Raw genomic sequence first — 12,741 nt, forward strand, 5'->3', positions numbered from 1 at the left:
TTCCCTCATGGTTATGCTTTGGTCCAGCCATTTAAATGCAGGCTCTCCTTTTGTCCCAGATGGCAGTTTCCTGGAGGAGATCAGTGGGAGAGATGGTAAGGCTTGGCGCCATAGTGCTAAGACAGAATCTCCACAGAGAAGGGGCTGAGGGACAGCTGTCTGGCTAGAAAGGAGGGCCTAAGGAACTGGCCTTAAAGCTTCATTTGCACAGTGAGCACATCATAGAGCATTCACTTGGACCACCAGGGAAATGCTGAGGGACTTGGGAGTTACCAACAGTGGTTCTCAACTGGGGTCAGTTTTGCCCCATGGGGACTTCAGGGATGTCTGGAGACATTTGGGGTTGTCATAGCTTGGGGAAGGTTGCTACTGGTATGTGGTGGGCAGAGGCCATGGATCCTGGTAAACTTCCTGCCGCACACAGGCCAGCCCCCGCCACAGAGAATTGTGCTGCACAAAACGTTAGTCGTGTCAAGCTTGAGAAACCCTGATATAGAGGAAAGTGGGAGCTTGGGTATAAGGTATACTTGTTCTCACAATATTTATTAGGTATCTTGACCATGAATAACTTATCCTCAACCTCTCTGACCCTTAGTCTTCTATTTTTTTTATATATAAATTTATTTATTTTTGGCTGTGTTGGGTCTTTGCTGCTGCGCGCAGGCTTTCTCTAGTTGCGGTGAGGGGGGCTACTCTTGTTGCTGTGCGCAGGCTTCTCACTCCAGTGGCTTCTCTTGTTGCGGAGCACAGGCTCTAGGTGCTCGGGCTTCAGTAGTTGTGGCACGTGGGCTCAGTAGTTGTGGCTCGTGGGCTCTAGAGCGCAGGCTCAGTAGTTGTGGTGCACAGGCTTACTTGCTTCGCGGCATGTGGGATCTTCCAAAACCAGGGATCAAACCCATGTCCCTTGCATGGGCAGGTGGACTCTCAACCACTGTGCCACCAGGAACGCCCTTCCCTTAGTCTTCTCTTAAGAACCTCCCAGAGAGAGACAGGGGAAGATAGCAGAAGAGTAGGACGGGGAGATCACCTTCCTCCCCACAGATACATCAGAAATACATCTACACGTGGAACAACTCCTACAGAACACCCACTGAATGCTGGCAGAAGACCTCAGACCTCCCAAAAGGCAGGAAACTCCCCACATACCTAGGTAGGGCAAAAGAAAAAACAGAGACAAAAGGATAGGGATGGGACCTGCACCAGTGGGAGGGAGCTGTGAAGGAGGAAAGGTTTCCACACACTAGGAGCCCCTTTGCGGGTGGCAGAGTGGAGAAGAAGCTTCAGAGCCACGGAGGAGAATGCAGCAACGGGTGCGGAGGGCAAAGCGGAGAGATTCCCGCACAGAGGATCAGTGCTGACCAGCACTCACCAGCCCGAGAGGCTTGTCTGCTCACCCACCGGGGTGGGCGGGGGCTGGTAGCTGAGGCTCGGGCTTCGCAGGTCGGATCCCAGGGAGAGGACTGGGGTTGGCGGCGTGAACGCAGCCTGAAGGGGTTAGTGCGCCACGGCTAGCCGGGAGGGAGTCTGGGAAAAGTCTGGAGCTGCCGAAGAGACAAGAGACTTTTTCTTGCCTCTTTCTTTCCTGGTGCGTGAGGAGAGGGGATTAAGAGCACTGCTTAAAGGAGCTCCAGAGATGGGCGTGAGCCGCAGCTAATAGCAAGGACCCCAGAGACGGGCATGAGACGCTAAGGCTGCTGCTGCAGCGACCAAGAAGCCTATGTGCAAGCACAGGTCACTATCCACACCTCCTCTCCCAGGAGCCTGTGCAGCCTGCCACTGCCAGGGTCCCGGGATCCAGGGACAACTTACCCGGGAGAACACATGGCGCGCCTTGAGCTGGTGCAACGTCACGCTGGCCTCTGCCACCCTTCATCCATACCCCTCCCTCCCCCCTGCCTGAGTGAGCCAGAGCCCACGAATCAGCTGCTCCTTTAACCCTGTCCTGTCTGAGCGAAGAACAGACGCCCTCAGGTGACCTACATGCAGAGGCGGGGCCAAATCCAAAGCTGAAACCCTGGAGCTGTGTGAACAAAGAAGAGAAAGGGAAATTTCTCCCAGCAGCCTCAGAAGCAGCGAATTAAAGTTCCACAATCAACTTGATGTACCCTCCGTCTGTGAAATACCTGAATAGACAATGAATCATCCCAAATTGAGAAGGTGGAATTTGGGAGCAAGAGAGATTATTTTTTCTCCTTTTCTTCTTTTTGTAAGTGTGTATGTGTATGCTTCTGTGTGACATTTTGTCTGTATACCTTTGCTTTCACCATTTGTCCTAGGGTTCTGTCCATCTCTTTTTTCTTTTGTTTTGTTTTACTTTTCAAGATTTTTTTCTTAATAATTATTTTACCTTACTTTATTTTATCCTCTTCATTTCTTTCTTTCTATCTTTCTAACTTTCTATTTTTTCTGCCTTTTATTCTGAGCCATTTGGAGGACAGTCTCTTGGTGCTCCAGCCAGGTGTCAGGGCTGTGCCACTGAGGTGGGAGAGCCAAGTTCAGGACACTGGTCCACTATAGACCTCCCAACTCCATATAATATCAAATGGCAAAAATCTCCCAGAAATCTCCATCTCAATGCCAAGACCCAGCTTCACTCAACAACCAGCAAGCTACAGTGCTGGACACCCTATGCCAAACAACTAGCAAGACAGGATCCCAGCCCCACCCATTAGCTGAGAGGCTGCCTGAAATAATAAGGCCACAGACACCCCAAAACACAACACCAGACGTGGACCTGCCCACCAGAAAGACAAGGTCCAGCCTCATCCACCAGAACACAGGCACTAGTCCCCTTCACCAGGAAACCTACACAACCCACTAAACCAACGTTAGCCACTGGGGACAGACACCAAAAACAACAGAAACTACGAACCTGCAGCCTGAGAAAAGGAGACCCCAAACACAGTAAGATAAGCAAAATGAAAAGACAGGAAAATACACAGCAGATGAAGGAGCAAGGTAAAAACCCACCAGACCTAACAAATGAAGAGGAAATAGGCAGTCTACCTGAAAAAGAATTCAGAATAATGATAGTAAAGATGATCCAAAATCTTGGAAATAGAATAAAGAACATGCAAGAAACATTTACCAAGGACCTAGAAGAACTAAAGAGGAAACAAACAATGATGAACAACACAATAAATGAAATTAATACTCTAGAAGGGATCAATAGCAGAATAACTGAGGCAGAAGAACGGATAAGTGACCTGGAAGATAAAATAGTGGGAATAACTACTGCAGAGCATAATAAAGAAAAAAGAATGTAAAGAACTGAGGACAGTCTCAGAGAATTCTGGGACAACATTAAACACACCAACATTCGAATTACAGGGGTTCCAGAAGAAGAAGAGAAAAAGAAAGGGACTGAGAAAATATTTGAAGAGATTATAGTTGAAAACTTCCCTAATATGGGAAAGGTAATAGTTAATCAAGTCCAGGAAGCACAGAGAGTCCCATACAGGATAAATCCAAGGAGAAACACGTCAAGACACATATTAATCAAACTATCAAAAATTAAATACAAAGAAAACATATTAAAAGCAGCAAGGGAAAAAAAACAAATAACACACAAGGGAATCCCCATAAGGTTAACAGCTGATTTTTCAGTAGAAACTCTACAAGCCAGAAGGGACTGGCAGGACATATTTAAAGTGAAGAAGGAGAAAAACCTACAACCAAGATTACTCTACCCAGCAAGGATCTCATTCAGATTTGATGGAGAAATTAAAACCTTTGCAGACAAGCAAAAGCTGAGAGAGTTCAGCACTGCCAAACCAGCTTTACAAAAAATGCTAAAGGAACTTCTCTAGGCAAGACACACAAGAGAAGGAAAAGATCTACAATAAAATACCCAAGACAATTAAGAAAATGGGAATAGGAAAATACGTATCGATAATTACTTTAAATGTAAATGGATTAAATGCTCCCAGCAAAAGACACAGACTGGCTGAATGGATACAAAAACAAGATCCGTATATATGCTGTCTACAACAGACCCACTTCAGACCTAGGGACACATACAGACTGAAAGTGAGGGGATGGAAAAAGATATTCCATGCAAATGGAAATCAGAAGAAAGCTGGAGTAGCAATTCTCATATCAGACAAAATAGACTTTAAAATAAAGACTATTACAAGAGAAAAAGAAGGACACTACATAATGATCAAGGGATCGATCCAAGAAGAAGATATAACAATTGTAAATATTTATGTACCCAACATAGGATCACCTCAATACATAAGGCAAATACTAACAGCCATAAAAGGGGAAATTGACAGTAACACAATCATACTAGGGGACTTTTAACACCTCACTTTCACCAATAGACAGATCATCCAAAATGAAAGTAAATAAGGAAACACAAGCTTTAAATGATACATTAAACAAGATGGACTTAATTGATATTTATAGGGCATTCCATCCAAAAACAACAGAATACACATATTTCTCAAGTGCTCATGGAACATTCTGCAGGATAGATCATATCTTTAGTCACAAATCTAGCCTTGGTAAATTTAAGAAAATTGAAATCGTATCAAGTATCTTTCTGACCACAATGCTTTGAAGCTAGATATCAATTACAGGAAAAGATCGGTAAAAAATACAAACACCTGGAGGCTAAACAATACACTACTTAGTAGCGAAGTGATCACTGAAGAAATCAAAGGAAATCAAAAAATACCTAGAAACAAATGACAATGGATACACGACGACCCGAAACCTATGGGGTGCAGCAAAAGCAGTTCTAAGAGGGAAGTTTATAGCAATACAATCCTACCTTAAAAAACAGGAAAGGGCTTCCCTGGTGGCGCAGTGGTTGAGAGTCCGCCTGCCGATGCAGGAGACATGGGTTCATGCCCTGGTCCGGGAAGATCCCACATGCCACGGAGTGGCTCGGACCGTGAGCCTGTGCGTCCGGAGCCTGTGCTCCGTGACGGGAGAGGCCACAACAGTGAGAGGCCCGCATACCACAAATAAAAAAAGAAAAAGAAACAGGAAACATCTCAAATAAACAGCCTAACCTTGCACCTAAAGCAATTAGAGAAAGAAGAACAAAAGAAAAAAATGCAAAGATAGCAGAAGGAAAGAAACCATAAAGATCAGATCACGAATAAATGAAAAAGAAGTGAAGGAAACGATAGCAAAGGTCAATAAAACTAAAAGCTGGTTCTTTGAGAAGATAAAAAAAATTGATAAACCATTAAGCAGACTCATCAAGAAAAATAGGGAGAAGACTCAAATCAATAGAATTAGAAATGAAAAAGAAGTAACAACTGACACTGCAGAAATACAAAAGATCATGAGAGATTACTACAAGCAACTCTACGCCAATAAAATGGGCAACGTGGGAGAAATGGCCAAATTCTTAGAAATGCACAAACTGCCGAGACTGAACCAGGAAGAAATAGAAAATATGAACAGACCAATCACAAGCACTGAAATTGAAACTGTGATTAAAAATCTTCCAACAAACAAAAGCCCAGGACCAGATGGCTTCACTGGCAAATTCTGTCAAACACTTAGAGAAGAGCTAACACCTATCCTTCTCAAACTCTTCCAAAATATAGCAGAGGGAGGAACACTCCCAAACTCATTCTACGAGGCCACCATCACCCTGATACCACAACCAGACAAGGATGTCACAAAGAAAGAAAACTACCAGCCAATATCACTGATGAACATAGATGCAAAAGTTCTCAGCAAAATACTAGCAAACAGAATGCAACAGCACATTAAAAGGATCATACACCATGATCAAGTGGGGTTTATTTCAGGAATGCAAGGATTCTTCAATATACGCAAATCAATCAACGTGATACACCATGTTAACAAACTGAAGGAGAAAAACCATATGATCCTGTCAATAGATGCAGAGAAAGCTTTCAACAAAATTCAACACCCATTTATGATAAAAACCCTGCAGAAAGTAGGCATAGAGGGAACTTTCCTCACCATAATAAAGGCCATCTATGACAAACCCACAGCCAACCTCGTCCTCAATGGTGAAAAGCTGAAACCATTCCCACTAAGATCAGGAAGAAGGCAAGGTTGCCCACTCTCACCACTCTTATTCAACATAGTTTTGGAAGTTTTAGCCACAGCAATCAGCAATGAAAAGGAAATAAAAGGAATCCAAATCAGAAAAGAAGAAGTAAAGCTGTCACTGTTTGCCGATGACATGATACTATACATAGAGAATCCTAAAGATGCTACCAGAAAACTACTAGAGGTAATCAATGAATCTGGTAAAGTAGCAGGATACAAAATTAATGCACAGAAATCTGGCATTCTTATACACTAGTGATGAAAAATCTGAAAGTGAAATCAAGAAAACACTCCCATTTACCATTGCAACAAAAAGAATAAAATATCTAGGAAAAAACCTACCTAAGAAGACAGAAGACCTGTATGCAGAAAATTATAAGACACTGATGAAAGAAATTAAGGATGGTACAAATCGATGGAGAGATATACCATGTTCTTAGATTGGAAGAATCGACATTGTGAAAATGACTCTACTACCCAAAGCAATCTACAGATTCAATGCAATCCCTATGAAACTACCACTGGCATTTTTCACAGAAGTAGAACAAAAAATTTCACAGTTTGTATGGAAACACAAAAGACCCCGAATAGCCAAAGCAATCTTGAGAATGAAAAACGGAGCTGGAGGAATCAGGCTCCCTGACTTCAGAGTATACTATAAAGCTACAGTAATCAAGACAGTATGGTACTGGCTCAGAAACGGAAATATAGATCAATGGAACAGGATAGAAAGCCCAGCGATAAACCCACACACATATGGTCACCTTATCTTTGATAAAGGAGGTAAGAATATACAGTGGAGAAAAGACAGTCTCTTCAATAAGTGGTGCTGGGAAAACTGGACAGCTACATGTAAATGTATGAGATTAGAACACTCCCTAACACCGTACACAAAAATAAACTCAAAATGGATTAAAGACCTAAATGTAAGGCCAGACACTATCAGACTCTTAGAGAAAAACGTAGGCAGAACACTAAATGACAGAAATCACAGCAAGATCCTTTTTGACCCACCTCCTAGAGAAATGGAAATAAAAACAAAAATAAACAAATGGGACCAAATGAAACTTCAAAGCTTTTGCACAGCAAAGGAAACCATAAACAAGACCAAAAGACAACCCTCAGAATGGGAGAAGATATTTGCAAATGAAGCAACTGACAAAGGATTAATCTCCAAAATTTACAAGAGGGTCATTCAGCTCAATATCAGAAAAACTAACAACCCAATCCAAAACTGGGCAGAAGATCTAAACAGACATTTTTCCAAAGAAGATATACAGATTGCCAACAAACACATGAAAAAATGCTTAGTATCATTAATCATTAGAGAAATGTAAATCAAAACTACAATGAGATATCATCTCACACCAGTCAGAATGGCCATCATCAAAAAATCTAGAAACGATGAATGCTGGAGAGGGTGTGGAGAAAAGGGAACCCTCTTGCACTGTTGGTGGGAATGTAAATTGATACAGCCACTGTGGAGAACAGTATGGAGGTTCCTTAAAAACTACAAATAGAACTACCATACGACCCAGCAATCCCACTACTGGGCATATACCCTGAGAGAACCATAATTCAAAAAGAGTCATGTACCAAAATGTTCATTGCAGCTCTATTTACAATAGCCCGGAGATGGAAACAACCTAAGTGTCCATCATCGGATGAATGGATAAAGAAGATGTGGCACATATATACAACGGAATATTACTCAGCCATAAAAAGAAACAAAATTGAGTTATTTGTAGTGAGGTGTATGGACCTAGAGTCTGTCATACAGAGTGTAGTAAGTCAGAAAGAGAAACAAATACTGTATGCTCACACATATATACAGAATCTAAGAAAAAGGAAGAAAAACGTCATGAAGAACCTAGGGGTAAGACGGGAATAAAGACACAGACCTACTAGAGCGTGGACTTGAGGATATGGGGAGGGGAAGGGGTAAGCTGTGACAAAGTGAGAGAGAGGCATGGACATATATACACTACCAAACGTAAAATAGGTAGCTAGTGGGAAGCAGCCGCACAGCACAGGGATATCTGCTAGGTGGTTAGTGACCACCTAGAGGGGTGGGATAGGGAGGATGGGAGGGAGGGAGACACAAGAGCGGATAGATATGGGAACATATGTATATGTATACCTGATTCACTTTGTTATAAAGCAGAAAGTAACACACCTTTGTAAAGCAATTATACTCCAATAAAGATGTTAAAAAGAAAAATACAGTCAATCATTAGGATGCTTGAAACAGGAAGGGAAGTGACCAGAACATCTCATGTAGCTCAGAGTTTCTCTGATTATGTCACAGTGAGTACTTAAAACGAGTGCAAAACTTGAAGCAAAGCTGCCTGTTATTCTTTTAAAAAAGAACAAGTATCACAAATTTAATGACCTTTTCTCTAATAACAAGTGGCTGTCAGGAGTCTACTGTCTAGCAGGTAGATATTTTACTCTTTGGTTCCTTTATTCACTGAGCAAACATTTTAGTGTCTCATAACTGCTCATCTCTGTGCCAGGTACTGGGAGTACACAGATGGATGATACACCATCTCTGTCCTCTGGGAGCTCATGGACCAGAAAGGCAGACAGGCAGAGAGAGTCTGGTAACATGGGGTGAGAAATCCCACGATGGGGCTTGGCCCTGGGAAGGGGGCCCAGCCCAGGCTTGGAGGTCAAAGACGAGGCCCTAAGGATGGGCAGGAGTTAGCTGGGTAAAGAGGAGAAGGTGTGGGGTCGAAGAGAGCAGTGCATGCAAGTCCAGAGGCGCCTTCAGGCAACTGCGGCCTCGGAGGGTTGTGTCCGCATCACTGAGGAGACATGAGGCTGGAGAGGGAGACTTTGCATGCCTTGGTAAGGAGCTTAGACCTACCCTGAAAGCAATGATGTGCCACTGGGGGGGTTTAAGCAAAGGAGTAAAATTACCAGATTTGTCTTAAGAATATTCTAGCAATAGAGGGCATGGGAAAAGACTGGAGCAGAGAGCTGATCTAAGATGCTTTTATAATAATGCAGGTGGGCTTGACATATAGAGGAATTTGATGTTAGAAGGGAGAATAAGCAGGACTTGGTAACTGTTTTTCGATAGACCAGCCGAGTGGGCTATCCATAGGCAATTGACTATATAAACTGTGTATTTGTGGGTCGGGAGTTAAATGTTTGTCCTTAGACATAGAGATTCGGGAGTCAAATATGGAAAAGGCCAGAGTCAGGGCCCTGGATACAGCAGTATTTAAGAGGCAGGAGGAAAAAGAAGGACCCACACACGAGACTTGAGTAAAGAACAGCTGGAAAAGTAGGGAGACCAGGGGCATCCCCAAAGCAGAAGAGGGGCCAGTGGTGTCGAATGCTGCCAAGAGCTCAGATAAAGGACTGAAGCGTAAGCAGTGATTTGGGTGCACCGATGTTGGTGGTAATTGTGGCAAAAGCGTGTTTAGTGAATCGGCAGGCTCAGAAGCCAGCACGGAAAGGACAGAGCGAATGAATGAGCAGTGAAGACAGAAGACAACGTCCATTAAGAAACCAGAAGGGAGTAGTTGCCCACCCTTTTAATAAACTTGATCCGAAGAGACAGTGGACAAGGCAGCAGGACATAGGGTTAAGAAGGCATTTTGTCATGGCTCTGAGTACCTTCGGTGTTGACTGGGAAAAGGCAGTAGCAGGTCTTAGAGCAGAACACTATTCCAAGAAAGGGTCTCTGCGGAGTCAGAGAGGAGGGGGAGGCAGGAGGAACCAGCTGTGGGCTGTCACTGGTGTGAGGAGTCCAGGCCCGTTTCCTCTTGGTTTGTCACCCATAGAACAAGGCATCAGTTGGGGCAGCCTTAAAATAGCTGTTGGAGACTTATTAAATCATCCCCCAACCACTTCCTCTTTAGTTGATTAAGTGTCGTTTTGGCATACCCCACCGTGCCTGTGCCTCCTGGGGACCAAGCCTGGCAGGAGAGTCGGCAGGAGTGTGAGAGAATCGTGGAGCCGCAGAATTTCAGAACTTGGAGCCATCTACTCTACCACCATCCTTGTGGAGGACAAACTGAGGCCTCTGCCCCTCCCCCTTTTGCTGGTGTGTGGGAAGGAGATTTTTTTACAAGAATTATTTGAAAAATCTTACAGGAAAACAGAAAGTTGAATAACTGTAAAAGCAGGGGTGCCCCAAACAAAGGGTCTTGTTGGTTTACAGATTTGCTCTAGTTTCCCTTCCTACACATAGAATCCTTTAAAATGTTTACAATCTTCCCTCTTCCTTGAACAGGCTGGATCCTAGTAACATAAGCACAGCCCTTATAAAGAAATCAACAGGGACTTCCCTGGTGGTCCAGGGGTTAAGACTCCACGCTTCCACTGCAGGGGGTGAGGGTTCCATCCCTGGTTGGGGAACTAAGATCCTGCATGCAGTGTGGCCAAAAAAAAAGAAAGAAAGAAATCAACAGGTCAGCCCCAATGGAATAGGAGATTCCTTCCTAAATGCTGGCTTCTCTAGACCCCTGCAGCCCAGCAGGTGGGGGCCCAGCAGAGGATTTGTCCAGCGTAGGGTCATTTCACAGAAGGGCCGCTCTTTTTTTTTTTTTTTTGGCAAAGGGTTTTCTTAAAACCCCATTTGTTTTAAGATTTTTCATTTAATATAAGGATTAAGTGCTGAGTTGGCAAGCTTATCAAATTTGGCTACTCTTTTTCCAGGGTTACCAACTGTATGCTGGAATAAAACTCTGCTAATCAACTTCCTGTTTCAAAAATAAAAAAGATGTAGATGTTTTCAACTGCAACAAACACAGAAATACATACTTACATGTCCTGCCCCCACTCCCAAACACACACGCATTTCTCTTTTAATATCTACTAGTTTTGGGTATGTTGACCTGAAACAAATAAACTGCCAGATATTTCTCCAGCAAAGATGGGTTTATTCAGGATCAGAAGAGAGTTGAAATTTGCTGTCTGCAGTCATGACAAGCCACAACCAAGTCCCGGCACAGCTGGGAATGGAGAACGCTTCTATGAGAGGTGAAAAGGAAATTGGAAGAGCTCTAGTAAACAGAGTCCATGGCTTTTCATTGGCTGGGTTGTTGTCAGGAAAGAAGAGGAGTCTTTCTTCTTCTTGTTTGCCTCTGCTATCTTTGCAGGGTATGAGAGCACCTCCTTCTGGTTTCCCAACTCTATTTAATTAAGGTTTCTCTTTTTTTATTTTTTTTTTTTTTTTTTTTTAGGCAGAGGTCTTCTTAGAAGCCCATATGATTTAGATTTATTTATTAATTTTTATTTATGACTGTGTTGGGTCTTCGTTTCTGTGCGAGGGCTTTCTCTAGTTGCGGCAAGCGGGGGCCACTCTTCATCGCGGTGCGCGGGCCTCTCACTATCGCGGCCTCTCTTGTTGCGGAGCACAAGCTCCAGACACGCAGGCTCAGTAGTTGTGGCTCACGGGCTGAGTTGCTCCGCAGCATGTGGGATCTTCCCAGACCAGGGCTCGAACCTGTGTCCCCTGCATTGGCAGGCAGATTCTCAACCGCTGCGCCACCAGGGAAGCCCTAGAAGGGACGCTCTTTTAAGGAATGGCACCCAAGTGCAGCTGTCCTCCCAGGTTGCTGTCACAGAGCTGGCCCCCTTCCTGGGAGCAGGGTCTCGGGATGCTGGTCCTGACCCCAGCTCCAGGCATAGATCCAGGAGTGCTAACGCAGATACTGCTTGCTTCCAGGTTCCTTCCGACCAAGGGGACATGGCTCTGCAGATGATGAGGCTGGTGACTCAGCAAGAATAGGATGGCCTGGGCTGGAGGTGAGCTGCTTGGCCTTGGGGCACGGAAGCCGAAGCAAGCACCCTGAAGGTGTAGGAACCATTCTTCTCCCTTTGAATCTGACTCGGGGGGGCGGGGAACCTCACTTGGGCTGTGAATGTGAAGGGTCCCATCAGCTTCGACAGAGAACAAAATCATTGCCTCTGTGACAACTTGGAAATCATTTCTGCTTCTGAAAACTAAGTTTTAAAAAACTGGACTTGGGGCTTCCCTGGTGGCGCAGTGGTTGAGAGTCCGCCTGCCGATGCAGGGGACACAGGTTTGTGCCCCGGTCCGGGAGGATCCCACATGCCACAGAGTGGCTGGGCCCGTGAGCCACGGCCGCTGAGCCTGCGCGTCCGGGGCCTGTGCTCCGCAACGGGAGAGGCCACAACAGTGAGAGGCCCGTGTGCCACAAAAAAAACATTAAAAATAAATAAATAAATAAAAATTAAAAACTGGATTTGTTTTCATCAAAATAAAGGGTTGAAATAGATTAACATTTTCTTATTACAAAAGCAAATTATGTGATTTATAGAAAAAACAGGAAATACAGGCAAACAAAAACAAAATGAACACTCATGTTCCCTTCCCACGGATAAGCACTGTTACCACTTAAGTGTTTATTCTTGCAAATCTTTTTTTGCTATGTATACATATATATTTTACACAAAGAACGCAATCATTGCTATGTTATTTTACAGTCTGCTTTGTTCACACATCAGTATGATGTCTGCTGAGCATTCCATTTTATGGATGTACCATAATTTACCTACCAAATGCCCAGTTGTTTCCCATAAGCAGTGTCTAGTTTGTCGCTTTTATAAACGGTGCTCTGGTGATTTATCCTGTTAGTTACATTTTTACACACATCCTTATCATTTTCTTAGGATAATTTCCTAAAAGCATACTTGTTCAGTTAAAAAATTGTAACA

General features: G+C 43.9%; 1 protein-coding gene across 1 annotated transcript in view; it reads left to right on the plus strand.

Annotated features, from left to right (window-relative positions):
• SCPEP1 (serine carboxypeptidase 1) overlaps positions 1-11,791 on the plus strand; it is a 45,380-nt gene extending 33,589 nt beyond the window's left edge. The window contains exon 15 of the mRNA XM_007463880.1: positions 11,729-11,791. Coding sequence (XP_007463942.1) covers positions 11,729-11,791 — 63 coding nt within the window. The remainder of the gene's footprint in view (positions 1-11,728) is intronic.
• Positions 11,792-12,741: the final 950 nt, after the last annotated feature.

Source organism: Lipotes vexillifer, unplaced genomic scaffold (genome assembly GCF_000442215.2).
Source record: "Lipotes vexillifer unplaced genomic scaffold, Lipotes_vexillifer_v1.1 scaffold333, whole genome shotgun sequence".
In the NCBI taxonomy this organism is placed as follows: Eukaryota; Metazoa; Chordata; class Mammalia; order Artiodactyla; family Lipotidae; genus Lipotes; species Lipotes vexillifer.